The sequence below is a fragment of the Carcharhinus amblyrhynchos genome, chromosome 6 (genome assembly GCF_965287045.1).
Source record: "Carcharhinus amblyrhynchos chromosome 6, sCarAmb.v2.hapA, whole genome shotgun sequence".
NCBI lineage: Eukaryota > Metazoa > Chordata > Chondrichthyes > Carcharhiniformes > Carcharhinidae > Carcharhinus > Carcharhinus amblyrhynchos.
In genome coordinates this window covers 6,338,268-6,361,693 of record NC_137329.1, presented here as the reverse complement: position 1 = coordinate 6,361,693, position 23,426 = coordinate 6,338,268, and the positions used below count along the sequence as shown (strand labels likewise).

The 23,426-nt window shown below is 48.0% G+C and overlaps 1 protein-coding gene across 3 annotated transcripts in view; it reads right to left on the bottom strand.

Moving 5' to 3' along the window:
- lrp4 (low density lipoprotein receptor-related protein 4) overlaps positions 1–23,426 on the bottom strand; it is a 397,853-nt gene that overhangs the window by 109,126 nt on the left and 265,301 nt on the right. For all 3 annotated transcript variants that reach the window (XM_080189863.1, XM_080189864.1, XM_080189865.1), the window contains exons 4-6: positions 18,213–18,326; positions 16,993–17,109; positions 3,235–3,363 (exon numbers count right to left, since the gene is read on the bottom strand). In XM_080189863.1, the coding sequence (XP_080045989.1) occupies positions 3,235–3,363; positions 16,993–17,109; positions 18,213–18,326 (360 nt within the window). The remainder of the gene's footprint in view (positions 1–3,234; positions 3,364–16,992; positions 17,110–18,212; positions 18,327–23,426) is intronic.

Genomic DNA, 23,426 nt, shown 5'->3' with positions numbered 1-23,426 from the left:
GTGTGTGTGTGCCTAACTGGCTTTGAAAGTGAATGCACATCATTTCAGACAGAGACATGCCATCAGAGGTGAGCTATGGATATACTACACAGGAACATGTAATAAAATTTGGAACCTGCTTTTCCCATTTGTTGGCCACATGTAGAAGACAGTTTTTATTAGTTGATAGTTGCCTCAAAATGCCTGGGCAGGAGGGTTTCGAATTACTTGCTTCCTTCTTGCTCCTGTGATCGGTGCAGCTTAGAAAACATGACTGCAGGATTATATTACAAACCACAGTCTCTCACTGAAATCGCTCCAACAAAATTACTCAATTCAACACTTCAATTTTAAACAGCTACTGAATGCTTCAGGTCGCTCTGACCCTTACCATGGGGAAAACAGTAAGTGACTGCGTTCAGTCAGATATAAATCACACCAAGCGGAACAAACCGTCACTTTTCACATCTCCAACTGAATCATAAAGTCCAAACGCTATCATTTAACTATCAGTGGTCATTTTTATGGATATTGACCATGTCCCCACAATAACGGGGCTCCTCCTTCAATCAACAATTCCAACCTCATTTACTGACTCCTTCTACAGATGGATGCGTGCCCCAGGCATAGATGATAACTAATCGAATGTTGATGCATATTTATCTGTCCTGTAATTATTCACCAGTTCCTGTTGTCAAATCCTACAAACTGAATGTCTTCTCATCCAGCACTCGGAACGTGCAAAACAGTGACTCCAGACCCACATCAGTGTAGGTGGCTCCCAACTATCTTCTGAAATGTAGGGTTGTAAAGGATGGGCAGTAAATGCTGGCCCAGCCAGTGACACCCACAACCTGCATGGTAGCACAGTGGTTAGCACTGCTGCCTCACAGCACCAAGGAACCCTAGAACACAGCCAGCAGCCACACTGAGGCAAGGGGTGATTCTCACTACTCAGGGCACAACCTTTCTCCAATCTCTTCTGGGAGCAGATTTCATCAAGAAACACCTGCCCATCAAACAGCCTTCCTGTCTGATTCAATAACCTCCAGACTCTGAAAGACTCTCCCCTGCCCGCACTGGCAGACTGGCACTGCCGGGTAATCAATGTCAACAACATCTTGCTGCTAACTGGGGAGATGTTCTGTGATTCCGTTATCGAACCCTTCTGATCAAAGCTGTGGTTGTATCACAGCTTGGTATGGGCTCCTGCTCTGCCCGAGGCCTCAAGAAACTACACAAGGTTGTGAATGGAGCCCAATTCATCACTCAAACCAGCCTCCCATCTCAGTCTACACTTCCTGCTGCCTCAGCAAAGCAGCCAGCATAATTAAGGACCCCACACACCCCGGACATTCTCTCTCTCACCTTCGTCCATTAGGAAAAGGTAACAAAAGTCTGAGGTCATGTACCAACCGACTCAAGAACAGCTTCTTCCTCTCTGCTGTCAGACATTTGAATGGACCTACCTCGCATTAAGTTGATCTTTCTCTACACCCTCGCTATGACGGTAACACTATATTCTGCATTCTCTCGTTTCCTTCTCTATGAACGGTATGTTTTGTCTGTACAGTGTGGAAGAAACAGTACTTTTCACTGTATGTAAATACACGTGACAATAATACATCAAATCAAGGGAGTGACAAATATACCGGAATGAAGGGGCAGAACTTCAGAGGATGAAGTGAAAGGAAATGAAAAGAAAGATAATTATGTTTCTGTGTGAATAGCACGTTTTGAAAGTGAACTCCTACTACTTCAGAGAAACTATCTTAATTGTTACAGCATAAACACTGCTGCTTCACAGCACCAGGGTTCGATTCCCGGCCAGGGTCACTGTCAGTGTGGAGTCTGCACATTCTCCCCGTGTCGGCGTGGGTTCCCTTTGGGTGCTCCGGTTTCCTCCCACAGTCTGAAAGGCATGCTGGTTAGGGTGCACTGGCCGCGCTAAGTTCTCCCTCAGTGTCCCCGAACAGGCACTGGAATGTGGCAATTAGGGGCTGGAATATTACTGCCTCACCCACCCTGGGTGGGTGCAGTTCGCAGAACAGAATTCTCCATTGGCCTCAGGCGGGATTTTACGAGCCTCGTCCAAGCGATGTCATAAAATCCCGGTGTAGGGGTTAGTCACAGTAACTTCATTGCAGTGTTAATGTGACACTAATAAATAGACTTAAACTTAAAATAATGGCATAGGATAGTTCTGACAAAAATTTCTGTTCAGAATAGAAAGGGTTAACTATCGTTTGGAAGCACTTTGGAGAGTCTTGTACAAATTGTAATTATTTTCCTTGTGCGGTAACATTTTGTAGGGAAGCGGTAGTCTATTTACCATCAGAAACATTAAAACAGTCCTTGTCCAGATACATCACAGATACATGATCTGTTTCTACTTGAAATTATAGCTCACAGTGCCCCTAACCTTGGAACTCTGAGACAGCAATTTGCAACATTGGAGTAATGTGTTGCTTGTGGACAAAATGCAGGAATGGAGTGTCACAAAGGGGAACGAAACCAGCCTCCCATCCATTGACTCTGTCTACACTTCCTGCTGCCTCGGCAAAGCAGCCAGCATAATTAAGGACCCCGCGCACCCCAGACATTCTCTCTTCCACCATCTTCCTTTGGGAAAAAGATACAAAAATCTGAGGACACGTACCAACCGACTCAAGATCAGCTTCTTCCCTGCTGGCGTCAGGCTTTTGAATGGACCTACGTCTCACTGAGTTGATCTTTCTCTATCCCCTCGCTATGACGGTAACACTACATTCTCTACTCTCTCATTTCCTTCTCTACGAACGGTATGCTTTGTCTGAAGAGCGCGCAAGAATCAATAATTTTCACTGTATGCTAATCCATGAGATAATAATAAATCAAGTTAAATGGCCAATGATGTGTCAAGTGCTCTAATCATCAGGGCAAGTGGAACTTTAAACCTGCAGCACAGGGGCTGTGCAAACATGCTGCTTTCATTCTGGGGTGAGGTACAGGTTCAAACAGACAGCAATTAATCCAGAAATATTTCATAAGCTGCACCTGGAAACCGTACAGCATAATGTTTCCCAAGGCTGACTGTATAGTCCACTCTGCACCAGATCCCACTGAGCTCACCGGATGTAAATTGTAAATTAAATTGTGTAAACAGTCCCGCAGTTTAAGGAGTCTCTGGAATCCTCAAGTTGCAGAGAGCATCGGGTCAACATTGCTCTTCTGACTTGAGTTTAATCTCCCGATGATAAGACCAAAGGCACTCACCACAATCTGATTCATCAGACCAGTCTCCACAATCGTCATCTCCGTCGCAATGGTAAATGTCAAGGATGCAACGGCCGTAAGCGCACTGAAACTCCTCCATACTGCAGTTGGTAATAGGAACATCAGCAGCTGTAAGGACATTAAAAACAATATTAAAGGCAGTCTTCATTGGGTACAATATTATTTGGGAAAATTACTGCGCCTGGTCCTGTTTTTCAGATCATTCGAGAATTTTATGAGTTTTTTTATTCTTCATGGGATGTGGGCATCACTAATGAGGCCCAGTATTTTACTGCCCATCCCTAATTGTATCTAAGAAGGTGGCAGTGAGCTGCCATCTTGAACCACTACAGTCCCTGAGGTGCAGGGACACCCACAGTGCTGTTGGGTAGAGAGTTATAGGAATTGGACCCAGCGACAGTGAAGGGACAGCGATGTAGAACATAGAACCCTACAGCACAAACAGGCCCTTCGGCCCACAAGTTGTGCTGATCATATCCCTACCTACCAGGCCTACCTGTAACTCCCAATCCCATTGAATCCCATCCAGAAGTCTCTTAAAAGACCCCAGTGAGTTTGCCTCCACCACCACCGATGGCAGCCGATTCCACTCACTCACCACCCTCTGAGTGAAAAACTCACCTCTAACATCTCCTCTGTACCTGCTCCCCAGCACCTTAAACCTGTGCCCTCTTGTAGCGACCATTTCAGCCCTGGGAAATAGCCCCCGAGAATCCACCCTATCTATTCCTCTCAACATCTTATAAACCTCTATCAGGTCGCCTCTCAATCTTCATCTCTCCAGGGAGAAGAGACCTAGCTCCCTCAACCTATCCTCATATATTTCCAGGTGAGGACAATGTGTGCCTTGGACAGTCCAGCCGGTCAGTCTGATTTCCCCGTCCCTCGATGACGACACTCAGTCAGGTCTGCACAGGACTGACACGATGTGGAGGCAGTGTATAACTGTATTACTGGGCTGGTTTCAGTACCTCATTCTGGCAATGCTCTTTCCGCACTGGCTCTCGAAAGGTTAACCAGCGCTAGTTTTGCCTTACATTCTTAATGGAAGATTTGAAAATAAATAAATTGGATGCAATTGGAATTCTGCTGAGGTTAGGAACTAATAAGTGATAAGAAACATGAAGCAATATCAGCCATGCCACTGAGTAACCACTTCTCCAGTTTAGTGACGTGATATACCGTAGAATTCAACAATCAACTGGCACAAATTGGCCATGGAATCCCTACAACGAGGCCATTCGGCCCATCAAGTCTGCACTGACTCTCTGACACAGCATCTTATCCAGATACCCCCCCCCCACCCCTGTAACCATGCACATTTACCCCACTATTCCCCCTAACCAATCCATCTTGGGAAATTAAGGGGCAATTTAGCATGGCCAATCCACCCAAGCTGCACATTTTTGGACTGTGGGACAAAACCGGAGGAAACCCACACAAACACGGGCAGCACAGTGGTTAGCACTGCTGCCTCACAGCGCCAGGGACCCGGATTCGATTCCCGGCTTGGGTCACTGTCTGTGTGAAGTTTGCACGTTCTCCCTGTGTCTGCTTGGGTTTCCTCCGGGTGCTCCGGTCTCCTCCCACCATCCAAAGATGTGGGGTGGATGATTAGGTGGATTGGCCCTGCTAAATTGCCCCTTAATGTCAGGGGGTCTGGCGGGGTAAATGCATGGGGTTATGGGGATAGGGCCTGGGTGGGATTGTGGTCAGTGCAAACGCGATGGGCCAAATGGCCTCCTTCTGCACTGTAGAATTCAATGGAAAACACAGGGGGAATGTGCAAGCTCCACATGGACACTCAGCCAAAGCTGGAATTGAACCAGGATCCAGCAAACCGCTGTGCCACCGCGCCGTACGGACAGCGAGTGCTTCTGCAAGAGCTGTAAACTGGCACGCTTGTTCACATTCCAGTCACTGTCTAACTTTAACACTGCTCAGTGCGTGAGACAGTCGCTCCAGTTGGATTTCAGTCCACCCTTCTGACAATCTCTTCAATACGTTAAGTCAAAACAGATTCAGGCACTTCAGATTTTCAGGACACATTTAGACCCATCCACTCCCCACCTCCCCCCCCCCCACGCCCCCCCCCCCCCCCCCCCCACCCCACACCCAGGCACTATCGGGTAGAACACGCCTCGCTTTCCGCCAGACTGGAAAATGCCAGGCTGATAATAGCTATTGTAAATTACATTAATGAGGATATAACAGAGCACAAAATGTGATCAAACCTCTTAATACTGGCTGCAGGATAAAATAACCCTTAATGTGCACCTTGTGCTGAAATTCCGTCAGGTCATCAGGACATTCATTTAGCCAAATTAATGAAATGCCTTTTGAAATCTAGCTGAGGTTTTGCCTGCATCAAAATGGATTTTTTGATTTGATTTATTATTGTCACATGTATTAGCATACAGTGAAAAGTACTGCTTCTTGCGCGCTATACAAAGCATACTGTTCATAGAGAAGGAAAGGAGAGAGCGCAGAATGTGGTGTTACAGTCAGAGCTCGGGTGTAGAGAAAGATCAACTTAGTGTGAGGTAGGCCCATTCAAAATTCTGACAGCAGCGGGGAGAAGCTGTTCTTGTGTCGGTTGGTGCGTGACCTCAGACTTTTGTATCTTTTCCCTGACGGAAGAAGGTGGAAGAGAGAATGTCCAAGTTGCATGGGATCCTTAATTATGCTGGCTGCTTTTCCCGAGGCAGCGGGAAGTGTGGACAGAGTCAATGAATGGGAGGCTGATTTGCCTGATGAATTGGGCTACATTCATGATCTTTTGTAGTTCCTTGCGGTCTTGGGCAGAGCAGGAGCTGGCTCTACACCAGGCTGTGATACACCCAGAAAGAATGCTTTCTATGGTGCATTTGTAAAAGATGATGGGAGATAAAACTCTTTCTTCAATTGATGTATGAGGAGAGATTGACTAGATTAGGATTGTTTTCGCTAGAGTTCAGACGAATGGCGGGGGCTGTCATACAGACTTATAAAATTCTAACAGGACTAGACAGGGTAGGTGCAGGGGGGATATTCCTGATGGTGGGGGAATCCAGAACCAAGGGTCACAGTCTGAGGATTCGGGGTTCACCATTTAGGACAGAGGTGAGGAGACATTTCTTCACCTGGTGAGCCTGTGGAATTCATTCCCACTGGAAGTAGTTGATGCCAAAACATTGAATGTATTCAAGAGGCAGCTGGATACAGCACTTGGGGTGAATGGGATCAAAGGTTATGGGGAGAGAGCAGGATTAAGCTGTTGAGTTGGATGATCAGCCATGATTGTGATGAACAGCGGAGCAGGCTCGAAGGGCCAAATGGCCTCGTCCTGCTCCTATCTTCTCTGATTCTATGTTCTTTTAAGACTTATCTGGATAGTCACATGAGCAGACTGGGAATGGAGGGATACAGAAGAATGGTCCAGTTGGACCAATGAGCAGCACAGGCTTGGAGGGCCGAAGGGCCTGTTTCCTGTGCTGTATTGTTCTTTGTTCTTTTATATTTGCCATCAGTCGGGGTTAGAAGCTGAGAGAGAGAAACCTTCACCCTGCTTCATTTATACATCTCAATATCAATCCTGGAACATCCGTAATTCCTTTGCTGTAATGTTGCTGAACTTCCTTTATCTGTACATCCAAAAACAGGACACATCCAAAACCCAAAAGCTTTTACTGAATAGGCCCCTACACGAAGCTCAGACACCTTTCCCATGGGAAGTCTGTAACTTGAGGCCATAAACAGAATATCAAATACAAAACAGAGTTTTGGAGCAGAAACGGGGTTGATGAGGGAGATGAAGCTGAAAGGAACTTTCCAAGAAGGTCACCCAGCTGAGTGTATTGACACTCTGAATCCACAGTGGGTAACCTGTGGCCTGGGGACTACCTGCGGCCTACCTGGGTTCTGAGTGCGGGCCCCACTGATTTGTCATGGTGGAGACCGGCGCACGTGTGGTAACCTCGCATTGCCGGCTTCCGCTCAGCAGCCCCACATCGCTGCCTCTCGGGTTCCCACAGGCCCCGATCGCTGGGCTCCTGGATGTTTCCGGGCCAGCCCCTCCCCCCATCCCGCCTCGATCTCCCCCTAACCCCCACCTGCAACCCCCCCAGGCAGGCCGGCAGCCCCCCCACTCCGATGGGGTAGTCCACACCGCTGTCCTCCCTCGCTCTGCTGCCGGACCCTATGCAGAGTGACAGTGGGGACCACCCCCTCCCCCCAACCCACCGGTCTCAACCCCACAGACCCCACCCCAATAGGCCCCGCCACCTCTGGAAACATGTCAGGGCTGGGGTGGAGCAGGTTGGCTTCTCACCGGTTTTGGTTACAACCCCCCCAACTCACTCCCCCCGTAATCACAGAATCCCTACAGTGCAGAAGGAGGCCATTCAGCCCATTGAGTGAATACTGACAACAGTCCCATCCAGGCCCGAACCCCAAATATTTTACCCAATTATGCCCCTGACACTAAGGGGCAATGTGGCATGACCAATCCACCTAACCCGCACATCTTTGGGGTGTGAGATATTCTGCCCCTGGTCAATAAACCCCTTAGAAATGGTTTTAAAATATTTCCCACACTATTTTTGTTACAAACGTGAACGTTATGGCGATTAACAATGATTAGAGGCCTCAGGAATATGCAGTTCTTGCCGATCCCTGGGTTTGAGTAACTTCTGGGTGTTCGTTTCGATTTAAGGCCACAATTACTGACAGTCGCCAACGGGTGCCAAATATTTTGCGGGGCAATGTCATGCGAGCGAGAACAAAGCCTCCCCTGCCCCAGGCTGGCCTTCCATTAAACACCAATAAAACCTCAACCCCCAGAAACTGCACCAACGGGCTTACAAACTCTCAAACGGTAGCTTCAGCCTCCGTTGGCCGAGAAAGGGTGGGGTTCTCCAGATGTTTCCAGCGGGAAAAAAAAATCACACACAGAGGGATCCAGTTCAGAGCAAACCGTTCAAGTTACATTCTGCACCCAGCTGCCCTGCGCCCGCTGCTTATCATTATCAGGGAACTCCTGTCAGCGCAGCCTGACAGATGTCCAAAAGGGAGAAACAGTGCAACTGGAATTCTTTGAAGTTGAAATAGAAAAGATCAGTTCCCCTATGCACCATTCTCAAAGACTGCTAAAACTGACAGCTGGCTGTATTAAAAGGAATGCACAACACACAGCACTACAGTTATCGACCTGCAACTCTTCCAAGATCTCGGTTCTTCTGCATTCCACCTGCATGGCGCTCTCTCCTTTGATATGAGGGCTTTGAACCTATCGCCCATCTGTGTGCCGACAGTTCGACCGACTGCCGTTTAACCTTTGCCGACAGCTCTGCACAGAAGCCGAACCAGTCGCAGAAATCAGTTCTCCTCGGAGGCAGCGGGTTTTTTCACTCTCTCCGACCCGCGTCACAGCGGCGCCCGAAGGAAATGCCGCCCCCCCGTCAGGCCGAGCAGAATGAGCCAGGGCTGCAGGCAGCGGCTTTTCCAACGATCGCCTTTTAACTGGAGAAAATCCCGAATCGGCCCCGCTGCAGCTCACTTGCCCACTCGCACCATGGCGACCTGCTCAACACACCCACTGCCCACCTTGGTGCCCCCTTCCTGAGGAAGATCGACCAATGGGTACCATCTGGTCAAGGAATGGGAGACACTGGGGTCACTAACAAATTCCTCGTGCACACCCCATCTGTCAAACGGCAGGCTCCAAACTGTAACAGTCAAGGAGGAACTTCCTAAAGAGGTTCCAGGACAAGACAGGGTCCCCGTGTGAAAGACATTCTGGGCAAGACAATGTTCCTGTGCCAAGGAGGCTCAGAGTCCCCACAGTAAAGAGGTTCAGGGACTCTGTCTAAAGAGGTTCAGGGTCCCTGTGTTAAATAGGTTCAGGGTCCCTGTGTTAAAGAGGTTCAGGGTCCCCGTGTTAAAGAGGTTCAGGGTCCCCGTGTTAAAGAGGTTCAGGGTCCCCGTGTTAAAGAGGTTCAGGGTCCCCGTGTTAAAGAGGTTCAGGGTCCCCGTGTTAAAGAGGTTCAGGGTCCCCGTGTTAAAGAGGTTCAGGGTCCCTGTGTTAAAGAGGTTCAGGGTCCCAGTGTTAAAGAGGTTCAGGGTCCCAGTGTTAAAGAGGTTCAGGGTCCCATTGTTAAAGAGGTTCAGGGTCACTGTGTTAAAGAGGTTCAGGGTCCCAGTGTTAAAGAGGTTCAGGGTCCCCGTGTTAAAGAGGTTCAGGGTCCCCGTGTTAAAGAGGTTCAGGGTCCCCGTGTTAAAGAGGTTCAGGGTCCCAGTGTTAAAGAGGTTCAGGGTCCCCGTGTTAAAGAGGTTCAGGGTCCCAGTGTTAAAGAGGTTCAGGGTCCCAGTGTTAAAGGGGTTCAGGGTCCCCGTGTTAAAGAGGTTCAGGGTCCCAGTGTTAAAGAGGTTCAGGGTCCCAGTGTTAAAGAGGTTCAGGGTCCCAGTGTTAAAGAGGTTCAGGGTCCCCGTGTTAAAGAGGTTCAGGGTCCCCGTGTTAAAGAGGTTCAGGGTCCCCGTGTTAAAGAGGTTCAGAGTCCCAGTGTTAAAGAGGTTCAGGGTCCCAGTGATAAAGAGGTTCAGAGTCCCTGTGTTAAAGAGGTTCAGGGTCCCCGTGTTAAAGAGGTTCAGGGTCCCCGTGTTAAAGAGGTTCAGGGTCCCAGTGATAAAGAGGTTCAGGGTCCCTGTGTTAAAGAGGTTCAGGGTCCCCGTGTTAAAGAAGTTCCAGGACAGGACAGGGTCCCTGTGCAGACAATCTCCATCGCTGGGGCCTCAGTACAAACCCCACATGCACTTTTGGAGAGACACAGATGAAGCTGCACGTTTCCATGGAGTTGCACCGTGCTGCCATAGTCAGGGGGTAACACAAGTGTGGGGCGAGGGTTTCAGCAGCTAATGAGGTACGGTGGGACAGAATCAGCTGGTGTTCCAGAGGTGGAACGGTGAGGGTGCAGATACACGGTCGCGAGCTCACCTCTGGGTTAAATATGACGCTGAGTTTGCAAACAGCCTTTCGTTCAGTCTCAGGCAGTTGTTGGGGAGAGGGATGGAGATGGTGGTGAGGGAATGGTGATGGTCAGTGAAGGCTGAAGATAATGCCGCAGTCTTCCCAATGTTTAATCTGCCGGATGTCCACTAACTGACCTTGGAGGACTTGGCTGGATTTTAGTTGCGAGCCGAGAGTTATGTCTTCATCGCTCTGAGACAGAATGTCCCAGCCCGGCCAATAAGCAGGTTAGCAGCTCTATAGTGCCACCCGGAGTGCTGGCCACAGCTGAAACTTCAGCAGCCGCTAAGTCGACCCAGACAGCAGCTGGGCACAGGGCCAACCAGGCAGGCTGCAGCGATGGGGAACTGGGCTCAGACGACCATGAGGGCAGGGGGAGCTGCGAGGAGAGTGTCCGTCAGCCAGAACAGACCCTTCTGAGTGATCCAAGTCCAAAATCGAACCCGGGTCCCTATCCCTGTGAGGTAGCAGTGCTGCCCACTGTGCCACCTGCACTCCCACGGGGTGTGGAATCTGCACACTCCCCTCGGGAATGTGTGGGTGCTCTGGTTTCCTCCCACATTCCAATGATGTGCAGGTTAGGTTGACTGGCCATGCTAAATTGCCCCTGAGTGACAGGGGGATTAGCTAGAATAAATACATGGAGTTATTGGGATAGGGCATGGGTGGGATTGTTGTCAGTGAGGGCTCGATGGATCGAATGACATCCTTCTGCACTATAGGGATTCTATGCAGCCGGCGTAATCAAGGACCCCACACACCCCGCTCATTCTCTCTTCCACCTTCTTCTATCGGGAAAAAGGTACAAAGGTCTGAGGTCACGTACCGACTGACTCAAGAACAGCTTCTTCCCTGCTGCTGTCTGACTTCTGAATGGACCTACCGCGCATTAAGTTGATCTTTCTCTACACCTTAGCGATAACCGTAACACCACACTCTGCACTCTCTCATTTCCGTCTCTATGAACAGTATGCTTCGTCTGTATAGCGTGCAAGAACCAATACTTGTCATTGTTTGCTAATACATGTGACAATAAAAAATCAAATCAAAATGATTCTGTGATTCTATGAGTGGGTGGGTGCTAATTCATCACCTTGGGGTCTCAGTTTGTCTCCTAAGGGTGGATGGGCACCCACTGCCTTCCTCACACAAGTTAAATCCCAGCGATGGCCCGGAGACAATGGGCAAAGAATTGTTGCCTTCCATCTGACTTTCCACCACCGCTCCCCGCCCTCCACCTTGCTCTGCCCTGCTTCTTCCCACCTTGCCCCAGGGTCCCAGTGAAATCCAGGCCTTTGATGTTCTGCAATCGCTCAGAGTTGCCAACTTTCTTCAGCGGGGGTACAGATTAGCCATTCGGCCCATCGAGTTTCTACCAACAACAATCCCAACCTATCCCCATGACCCCATGTATTTATCCTAGCTAGTCCCCCCAACACTAGGGTCAATTTAGCGTGGCCAATCCACCGAACCTGCACATCCTTGGACTGCGGGAGGAAACCGCACCACCCAGAGGAAACCCACGCAGACATGGGGAGAACATGCAAATTCTGCACAGTCAGTCCCCAAGGCCGGAATCGAACCCAGGTCCCTGGTGCCGTGAGGCAGTAGTGCTAACCACTGTGCCACCGTGCCGCTCACTGCATGGTGGGACCGGAACGCACCTGGGTGAAGTGGAGTACAGCGGGAAACAGCAGGTTAAATAACAAGCAACCACGTATAAAGCTACACAAACACTGGTAGCCTTTTACACCTACTGCTGGTATTTCAAAGATTAACAAGAGTTAATGATCCGGCCAGCTATATTGGAGCAGTGAATTGGGGAGTGTGCGCTGGGTCAGTGAGTATCTCGCTGTGTTTTAATGTCAGAAGAGCAGACAGTGATAATGAGCTCTGAGCCACTTTGCTATGGAAATAGAGCCAGGAATTAATGGAGCACACTAATTTATCATTCATTCTATGAACTGTTTACACCACACTAAATGACACACTACCCACCCTTTATAACAGTGATATTATTCTCTCTCTGCCTTCTGTCACCTCCTTCTCCCTTTTATTTTTCTCCTTGCTTTCTCTGTTTTCCTTTCCATTTATTGCCTCTATTTCCATTCTCCACCCAGCTGCAGCGCTGAGTGTCTCTAACTTGGTGCTTTGCTATTTTTTTCCTATTGAGAGAAAAAGAGAGCGAGTGCGAGGGAATCGGTGAGAGAGAGGAAGGAGGGTTTTAAATTTATTTATTAGTCACGAGTAGGCTGACATTAACACTGTAATGAAGTTACCGTGAGAATCCCCTAGTTGCCACACTCCAGCGCCTGTACTGGTACCTTGAGGGAGAATTTAGCACGGCCAATGCATCTGACCAGCATCTCTTTTGCACTGTGGGAGGAAACCGGAGCACCCGGAGGAAACCCACGCAGACACGGGGAGAATGTGCAAACTCCACACAGACAGTGACCCAAGGCTGGAATAGAACCCAGGTCCCTGGTGCTGTGAGGCAGCACTAGGGGGAGAGGGGGGGGGTGGTAAATTTTAAAGGGGGTTTTACAATCAGAAAGGTGGAGAGAAGGAAGGGAGGAAATCCCAAAAATTGAGCAAAGTTACACCACATATTGTTCTCACTTAGGCTCTTTCTCTCCATGTACACATGTAATTGTACATGTTACAATTACGATGCCTATCGCGATGCCTATAGCTAAATTAAACATTTCAGAGATCAATGTAGACTATTCAATGGATTGCTCGTTTTCCGTAGAATCCCTAGAGTAAAGAAACAGGCCACTTAGCCCATTGAGCCTGCACTGACAACAATCCCATCCAGGTCCTGTCCTATCCCCACAACCTCACAACATTATCCTCCAAATCGCCCTGACACAAAGGGGCAGTTTGTAACACTACATTCTGCACTCCCTCCTTTCCTTCTCTATGAAAGGCATGCTTTGTCTGTATAGGTGCACAAGAAATAATACTTTTCACTGTACGTTCTTACATGTAACAATAATAAATCAAATCAAAAAAAGCACGGCCAATCAACCTAAACCTGCACATCTCTGGACTGTGGGAGGAAACCGGAGCACCCGGAGGAAACCCATGCAAAGAGGGGGAGAACGTGCAAACGCCACACAGACAGTGAGCCGAGGCCAGGATCGAACCTGGGTCCTGGGCGCTGTGAAGCAGCAGTGCCAACCACCATTGCCATCCCGTCTTGTAACAGTTCAGATCTCAATATAAGCTCACCAATAGACAAGAAAGATTGGAATTGACCAAGTGCCCTTCTTGGACTCAGAATGTTATAAAGCACTTTAAAGCCAGTGGTGTAATATCGTTTTGTACTGCACTGTAAGCACTCTGAGAAGATGGACTATTTCCGAAGAGGCTGGCCAGATGTAAAAGAGCTCATCCAGATCCTCAGGATTGTAAACATTGCAGGTTGTGTAAAATCAACACACCTCTCACGTCTATCGCCTGCTAAGCTGGAAGGGACACTTTGTCCAGAAAGTGCCGAGAATCATTTCGATTTTCATCTAAATTCAGTTTCTTTGTGCTCTACTTATCGACTGCAGCGGATCGAGAAGGCGGCTCATCACCGAGGGCAAGTAGGGATGGATGATGAACGCCGGCCGAGCCAGTAACAGCCACATCCCATTAAAAAAAAGTATTTTCCTTCATACGTTCCTTTTGCCAGAGTTGGTTTCCGAGTTGCAGATTCATTCAAATCACATTTTCTGCTGTGTGTTGGAAATAGTTAAGTTTCGAATCAATGCGAAGAGGGTTTTAGCCTCGTTTGTTACATGACTGCTCATTGACTGTGGAACAATGCTTTTATCTCCCAGATCAACAAAGCGCTTGATTGAGCTGGAAGCTGGAAGACACAAATGGGCTTAGTTTTCCACTCCTTTGATGTCCTCATTAGCTCAAACTACTTACAGACAGCCACAAGCGTCGATAAGAGTTTGATTCTGCTCTGGGTACAGAGGGAGCTCTGGCTTAGTTTTGTTGAAATATCATTTTATTCTTGGTATCAGGCTGTCTTGAGGGAACCAAATGAATTAACTTAATGGGCCATTTTGCCGCTCCGTGCCTGCTCACCTATTCTTATAGAATTCCTACAGTGCAAAAGGAGGCCATTTGGCCCATCGAGTCTGCACCGACCACAATCCCACCAGGCTCTATCCCCATAACCTCACTTATTTACCCTGCTAACCCTCTGGCGCTAAGGGGCAATTTAGCATGGCCAATCAACCTAACTCTCACATCTTTGTGAGAGGAAATTGGAGCACCCAGAGGAAATCTACACAGACACGGGGAGAATGTGCAAACTCTGCACAGACAGTGATCCAAGCCGGGAATGAATCTGGGCTCCTAGCGCTGTGAGGCAGCAGTGCTAACCACTGTGCCACTCAAATACCTGTATATACCTTAGACCAAATACTTTCATATCTATATATTGCCAAATTTCCCCTTTGCTTGTTTCTCCCAGAGTGGGTATGAGGGGTTGTCGGAGAGGACAGACCTTTTGGGGTGGGGGGGGGTTGCTATTTAAATCACATTTTCAGTGTCACAGTGTTGGACAATTGCCCGATGAATGTCGCATTTCTGGACAATGTAAATCTCCGAGAGGGATTCCCCAGTTAACCCCCACCTCTCCCCGAATCTGGGGAGCTCAGCGGTTAAGGCCAAAAAAAGTTTCTCCTTGCTACTTTGAGGGAGAAACTAAACATGACCACAGCGGGACAGAGAATTACTGGATCAAGTTGAGGGTATCTGAACTGCCAGAAACGTTCCAAGTCTCAGGTTTGTAAAGGTCCAACCAAACTTTCACCAGATTGTTTAAATTCATTTGTGGGACATGGGTGTCACTGGTTAGCCAGCATTTATTGGCCATCCCTCATCACCCTCGAACCGAGTGTCTATCTCGGCCGTTTCAGAGAGCAGTTGAAAGTTTAACCACATCGCCGTGACTCTGAAGTCACATGTGGGCCAGACCGGGTAAGGATGGCAGATTTCCTTCTCCAAAGGACATTCGCGAACCAGATGGATTTTTCCGACAACGGTTTCACGGTCATCAGTAAATCTTATTCTTTTTATATTGAATTCAAACTCCACCAGCTGCCGTGGTGGGATTCGAACCCGGGTCCACAGGACATTGGCTGTGTTTCTGGGTTAATTGTCTCACGGTAACACCACTAGACATCACCTCCCCACAGGTGTGAAATATGGAGAGGAACCTTGTGAAGAATGACCCTTCCTTGAGAAACTGCAGCGTGATCTGTTCAGACTCTCAGCTGTAATGTGTAGCAGAGGAAGTCTACACGGTAAGGGAAATCCTGACTAATTTATGACATACACAAGGTGCAGTGCTCTGGTTTCCCTAATTTCATACTTTCAAAACAAGGATATTGAGGGTTTGTACCACAACTCACTGAATTTTCCTTTGGGAATGAATGCCTCACTGTAAGATTTCATAGACCATAGAACCCTCCAGTGCAGAAGGAGGCCCTTCGGCCCATCGAGTCTGCACTGACCACAATCCCACCCAGGCCCTACCCCCCTATCCCTACATATTTTACCCGCTAATCCCTCTAACCTAAGCATCCTAGTACACTCAGGGGCAATTTTTTAGCATGGCCAATCAACCTAACCTGCACATCTTTGGACTGTGGGAGGAAACCGGAGCACCTGGAGGAAACCCACGCAGACACGAGGAGAATGTGCAAAACTCCACACAGGCAGTGACCTGAGCCGGGAATCGAACCCAGGTCCCTGGAGCTGTGAAGCAGCGGTGCTAACCCACTGTGCTACCGCGTCTTGCCCATCGACTGCTTACTTACTAAACCTGTTTCAGAAAATGACACCTAATCCCACGTGAAACAAGTAAAGCCCGTTTGACAAACATCCCGATCTTCGAGTGAAACACTCCGCCAGTGAAATCACTTTAGTTTATAGTTTCTTGCCATTTAGTTTAAGGCAACAATGAGTAATTAGACAGCATTACAGCATCATCTTCTTTCCAGGTAGTCTCACAGGATTGAAAATAACTCGCTTCCATTCCAGTTCAACCAGTTTCCAGACAGCTGCCGAGATCAATGAGTGTGTGATCTGAAGGCTTAACCACATGGTGTAGCTACCACCAAGTAGCCATTGCACCGATGTAACCGATCTAAAAATAAGAAGACCACCAATGCCTCTATTTCGTCAGGAGGCTAAGAGAATTGGCATGTTCGCTACGACTCTCACCAATTTCTACAGATGCACCGCAGAAAGCATTCTTTCTGGAATGTATCACAGCTTAGTATGGCTCCTGTTCTACAAGAAACTACAAAGGGTTGTGAATGTAGCCAGATCCATCCATCCATTGACTCCGTCCACACTTCCCACTGCCAGCATTATCCAGGACCCCACATATTCTGGGCATTCTGTCTTCCACCTTCTTCCGTTGGGAAAAAGATGCAAAAGTCTGAGGTCACGTACAACTGACTCAAGAACAGCTTCTTCCCTGCTGCTGTCAGACTTTTGAATGGTCCTACCACATATTAAGCTGACCTTTCTCCTCACCCTATCAGTAACAGCAATGCTATATTCTGCACCCTCTCCTTTCCTTCTCTATGAACAGTACGTTTTGTCTTTATAGCGCACAAGAAACAATACTTTTCACTGCATGTTAATACATGCGACAATAATAAATCAAATCAGTTCAGTTACAGGCAGTCGCTTTTTAATCTCAGATTAATACTTACGACAGCCTTCTTCATCAGAACCATCTTTACAATCTGTGTCTCCATCACAGTGCCAATGCTCTGCAATGCAGCTGCCATCATTACAGCGAAACTCTTTGTCAGAACATTTTCTCATGTCTATGATAGAAAAGCAAAAGACAGAGAAAAATGAAATGCATCTCCTTGTGGGGGGGTTTAACTGGATACAGTGAGACTTCTTACTGTACCCACCCCAGTCCACCACCGGCATCTCCACATCATGATCAACACTTCATCAGTAATTTGTGGCCAATTCTACAGAATAGAACAATACAATGACTTGGACAGGTTAGGAGACAGTGACAGATGGAATACAATGTGGAAAAGGGTGAGGTTATGGACTTTGGTAGGAAGAATGAAGGCGTAGACTATTTTCTAAATCAGGAAAGGCTTTGGAAATCTGAAGCACAAAGGGACTTGGGAGCCCTGGTTCAAAATTATCTTAAGGTTAATGTGCAGATTCAGTGGGCAGTTAGGAAGACAAATGCAATGTTAGCATTCATTGCCACAGGGCTAGAATACAAGAGCAGGAATGTACAGCTGAGGTTCTGGGTCAGACCCCATTTGGAATATTATGAACAGTTTTGGGCCCCATACTTAAGGAAGGAAGTGCTGGCCTTGGAGGGGGTCCAGAGGAGGTTCACAAGAATGATCCCAGGAATGAAGGGTTTGTCATACAGGGAGTGGTTGAGACATCTGGGTCTATACTCGATGGAGTTTAGAAGGATGCGGGGGGATCTAATCGAAACTTACAGAATACTGAGAGGCCTGGAATAGAACTTGAGGGCACAACCCCAGAGTGAAGGGACACTCCTTTAAAACTGAGGTGAGAAGGAATTTCTTCAGCCAGAGGGTGGTGAATCTGTGGAACTCATTGCCATGGAAGGCTGTGGAGGCCAGATCACTGAGTGTCTTTAAGACAGAAACAGATAGGTTCTTGATCAATAAGGGGATCAAGGGTTATGTGAAGAAGGCAGGAGAATGGGGATAAGGATCATATTATGAGCAGACTCGATGGGCTGAATGGTCTAATCCTGCTCCCATGTCTTACGTTCTTATGGTCTTAGTTTGCGATCACCTTTTAATTAGTCAAAGGCTCCACAAGGAGCTCCTCTGATTTAAAGTGAGGCTTCTTACACAGGAATCTTATCCTGCAGCTGCTTTGCGAAGTCTTGTTTGACCACAAGTGGAGTCGCACTCACCGCACTGTTCATCACTGTTGTCTCCGCAGTCGTTGTCCCCATCGCAGTGCCACAGGCTGCGGATACAATAACCATTCTGGCAGTGAAATTCATCCTCCTCGCACTCACGAGGTGCTGAAACACAGAGGCAGAGTTAAATAGCTATGGTTGCTAATTTTGCTCTGACGGTAATATTGGGCGGAATTCTCCAGCCGCGCGGGTCTAAAAGTTGGAAATTCCTGCCGGACCGTCAATGCAGTTTCACGCTGAGGGAACCGGCCCGCTAAAATTCCAGCGGCGGACGGGATGGGAGAATTCCAGCCACTGTTTGCCGTAACGCCCAAACCCCCATTCACTGCAGCGAGACCGGAAAATCCCATCGGCCTAAAAGGCCACAAGATTCTGCCCCCACCCCCCACCCCCCCGCTCCCCCTGTGTCTGCCTGTGGAAAACCTGACGGATTTTGTTATAATTTCCCCACTCTGTGTCAACATTTTCCCTATTGTAAATAATCTGATCTACATTTCGATTTATTCATTTGTGGGGTGTCGCTGGCCAGACCAGCATTTATTGCCCACCCCTAAGTGCCCTTGAGAAGGTGATGGTGAACTGCCTTCTTGAACCGCTGCAGTCCCTGGGGTGTAGGCACACCACAGTGCAGTTAGAGAGGGATCCCAGGATTTTAACGCAACGGCAGGGAAGGAATGGCAGTTTATTCCCAAGTCAGGATAGTGAGTGCTGGAGTTCCCTGTTATCTGCTGCTCTTTCCCTTCTAGATGGTTATGGGTTTGGAAGGTGAACAAAGTACAGCACAGGAAGAGGCCCTTCGGCCCTTCAAGACTGTGCTGACCATGATGCCCTAACTCGACTAAAAGAAATTTTCTGCCTTTACTCTGTCCATAACCCTCTATTCTCTCCCGATTCCTCTACCCATCCAGACGCTTCTTAAATGTTGCCAGTGTGTCTGCTTCCACCACCTCCTCTGGCAGTGTGTTCCAGGCAATCCCAACTCTCTGTGTTCCCCCGCACATCCCCCTTAAACCTTCCCCCTCTCACCTTGAACCTGTGCCCTCTTGTAGTTGACACTTCCACCCTGGGAACAAACCCTCTGACAATCCACCCTGCCTGTGCCTCTGATCATTGTGTAGACCTCTCTCAGGTCTCCCCTCAGCCTCCGTCTTTCTCGAGAAAATAATCCCAGTTTATTCAACCTCTCCTCATAGCCTCGAGGCCAGGCAACATCCTGGTGAACCTTCTTCGAGATCTCTCCAAAGCTTCCACATCCTTCTGGTAGTGCAGTGAACAGAACTGCACGCAATATTCCAAATGCAGCCTAACCAAGGTTTCATATAGCTGATTTGCCAACTCAGTGCCCCAGTATAGCTGCCTAAAGTGCATCTTGTAGCTGGTACACATTGCTGCCACCTGTGCACCGGTGGTGGAGTGACTGAATGTTGGCGGAGTGGGTAGCAAGCAAGTGGAGCTGTTTGTCCTGGATGGTGTTGAGCTTCTTGAGTGTTGTTGGAGCTGCACCCATCCAGGCAAGTGGGGAGTATTCCTGACTTGTGGCTTGTAGATGGTGGACAGGCTTTGGGGAGTCGGGAAGTGAGTCACTCAATGCGGGATTCCCTGCTGTCGTAGCCACTGTATTTATATGAATGGGTCCAGTTCAGTTTTGCTCAATGGTAAACCTCAGGATGATGATGGCGGGGGATTCAGCGATGGTCGTGCCAATGAATGACAAGAGGAGATAAATTTTGTCACGTTAGTGATGAGCTGGCATTTGTGTGGTATGAATTCTGCTGGCCACAAAACTACCCGGGCCTCATTGTTTTCCATGTTTAGCTGCATATGGGCATTATCTGAGAATTGTAAATGAAGTGAATTCTGTACAATCATGTGGGAACATTCCCACTTCAGCTCACTTATGAAGCAGCTGGGCTAGGATCCTGCAATGAGGAATTCTGGTGACGATGTCCTGGGGCTCAGATAATTGGCCACCATCTTCCTTTGTGCATGAGAACACCATTAATCGGCAAGTTCACCTCCAAGCCTCACACCGTCCAGACTTAGAAATATATCAGCCCGTCCTTCACTGGCTCAAAATTCTGGAACTCCCCCCCCTAACAGCGCTGTGGGTGTACCCGCACCACATGGACTGCAGCAGTTCAACAAGGCAGCTCACCACCACCTTCTCAAGGGCAATTATGGATGGGCAATGAATGCTGGCCTAGCCAGTGACACCCACATCCCGTGAAAGGAAAAAAGAAAAGGTTCGGCTTTGGCTAGTGGAGAGTTTCTCCCAGTTCCCACTGGCTTTAGTTTTTCCGGGGCCCTGTGAGGTACAGTCAAATGCTGTCTTGAGTCAAATCACTCTCACCTCATGTCTGGACCTCAACTCTTTTGTCCAAGTTTGGGTGATAGTGAGGTCTGGCACCGAGTGGCCCTGGTGGAACCCACTGGCAAACAGGTTACCGGTGAAGAACTGCCGCTTGGTAACCCTGCCAACCACACTTGCTGAAGGTGGGGAGATAGTCTACTCAATTAGGGTTGGCCTGTTTTTTGCACACAGCGCACATCTGGTCAATGTTCCTCTTTGTTGGTAGATGCCAGTATTGTAGCTGCGTTTAGCTCGAGGCACAGGTAGATCCCACAACATTAACAATCTTGCATCCTTGTGTTCTGTTGGTAACTTTTGCCATCAGAAATTCTCATGACTGTACAGACAATAGAAACTGCAGATGTAGACCTTTCAAAGTGTGCATACATACAATCTTACAGTGCAGAAGGAGGCACTTGGCCCATCGAGTCTGCACTGACCACAATCTCACCCAGGCCCTATCCCTATTACCCCATGCATTTACCCTAGCTAGTCCCCCTGACACAAAGGGGCAATTTAGCGTGGCCAATCCATTTAACCCGCACATCTTTGGACTGTGGGAGGAGCACCCAGAGGAAACCCACACAGACATGGGGAGAATGTGCAAACTGCACACAGACAGCGACCCAAGCTGAGAATCGAACCCCAGATCCCTGGCGCTGTGAGGCAGCAGTGCTAACCACTGTGCCACCGTGCAATGCCAATACCGCAATGTAACTGCAGTGCGACAATTTACATAATAAATCCAAAAAAACAGGGTGTGGAATTTTTAATAGAAATGTATAAGATGGATAATAGAGGGTTTTGAATTAAGCAGCAGCCTGAGTTCTGTTTGCCCGTCCTCTGCTTTGAATTTTATTTCACCCTGAATACTTCGCTTGGGTCTTGATTCGCGATCCTGAATGTGTTGGGAGATGAGACCATTAATCTATGAAATATCTTTGGTCTGTCCACACCCTGCCGCTAGCCTCCTGCATTATAAATTCCATGTCCACATACATCAGGCAAGCTGCCAATGTAAGCATACCGTGCGCTAATTATAATGTTACTCTGCCACTGGTGGGCAAGTCAAATTATAGCCTGATGATTTTGTAAAGGCAGTTTACAGCATAAATAAGGACACAGGGATTTATAAAAACAAGTTGTGGGGTGGGATTGAACTCTATCCACAAACCCCAGTTCTCCCTCTGTCTCTAATCCCACATTACCCTCTGTAATGACTTCAATCAGGCAATTGAGGTCAGTCTGTTAGAATATGAATGTCCTGATTAAAGGCCAAATTGTTGGGCCAATCAGGGAGCCTCTTGCTTAACCAGGCGTGTCAGTTCCTCTGGCACTCCGAGCGCAGACTGCTAACTGGGAGCACCCTGTATGCTGTTGTCTGACTTGTAAATAAAGGGGCTTTGATGAAGCGGCTTCTGCCTCTGAGGACTTATTACCCCCTCAGACACACTCAATTTTGATTCCTCAAATGCAACAGCCAATGACTGTACAATAGGAAATTTTATTGGCACGGTGGCACAGCGTTTAGCACTGCTGCCTCACAGCTCCAGGGATCCAGGTCCGATTCCCGGCTTGGCTCGCTGTCTGTGTGGAGTCTGCATGTTCTCCTTGTGTCTGTGTGGGTTTCCTCCGGGTGCTCCGGTTTCCTCCCACAGTCCAAAGATGTACAGGCTAGGTTGATTGACCATGCTAAATTGTATCTTGGTGTTAGGGGGACGAGCTGGGGTAAATGCATGGGTTTGTGGGGATGGGGCCTGGGTGGGATTGTGGTCAGTGTAGAATCGATGAGCCAAATGGCCTCCTTCTGCACTATAGGGATTCTATGATGCTTTATTTTCAATAGTGATTTGGAATTATCTCCAGAGGAACAATAGCTGTGTTGTTCTACATTGATTTTTGCACTGGGAAGCAAACCTGCCTATGGGATGTGCTGTGTTTTGCCTCTGTGCAAAGCCCTATTTGGAATCGATCGTGGAGAATGAGGTGACCATATTTGCATTGCTAAAACTGAGTCCCTAATCGCAACCATCTTCACAATGCCACTGGCAGAAGAGGATTTACTTATGACTGGTTGTTTGCACTATAGGATGCAGCTGAGGATTAGATATCTGTCATTCAGTATTAATGTGTTTACCAGAACACCGTGATGCTCAGCTAGCTTTCAGACAGTAGGCTACACAATATTTATGGCTTTTCTCATCTAAAGAATATTAACAGCCTCATTCTAACATTTTTAGTTCTTTTGTAAATTGTATTTTTGTATTTGCTAACAACTCAACTTTGATATGGACCAAAATCTATTAAGATCTGCATTGGAGAGTTCGGCTGCAAAGATAAAACTGCTACAATAAAAGCAAATTACTGCGGATGCTGGAACCTGAAATCTAAAGAGAAAATGCTGGAAAATCTCAGCAGGTCTGGCAGTGTCTGTAAGGAGAGAAAGGAGCTGACGTTTCGAGTCCCTTTGTCAAAGCTTTAACAAAGGGTCACCTGGACTCGAAACGTCAGCTCTTTTCTCTCCTTACAGACGCTGTCAGACCTGCTGAGATTTTCCAGCGTTTTCTTTTTTGTGATAAAACTGCGAGGTTTGTTTGAAAAGGTGAAGTTCTTAAAATGGATGCCAGGCAAAATGGTGAAGTACGAACCTTGACACATCCGGCTGGAATTTTCCCATCCTGCCCGCCATGGGAATCGTAGCAAGCAAGTCAGAAAATCTGGCGGACCATGGACAGGTCCATTGATCTCGGGCGGATATTTCCAGCCTTGGGGAGGGCGTAGCTGTAAAATCCCACCCATCCTTCTCTTGGTAATTGACTTATTTACAGAAATGTATTTATATTCCATATCTCCGC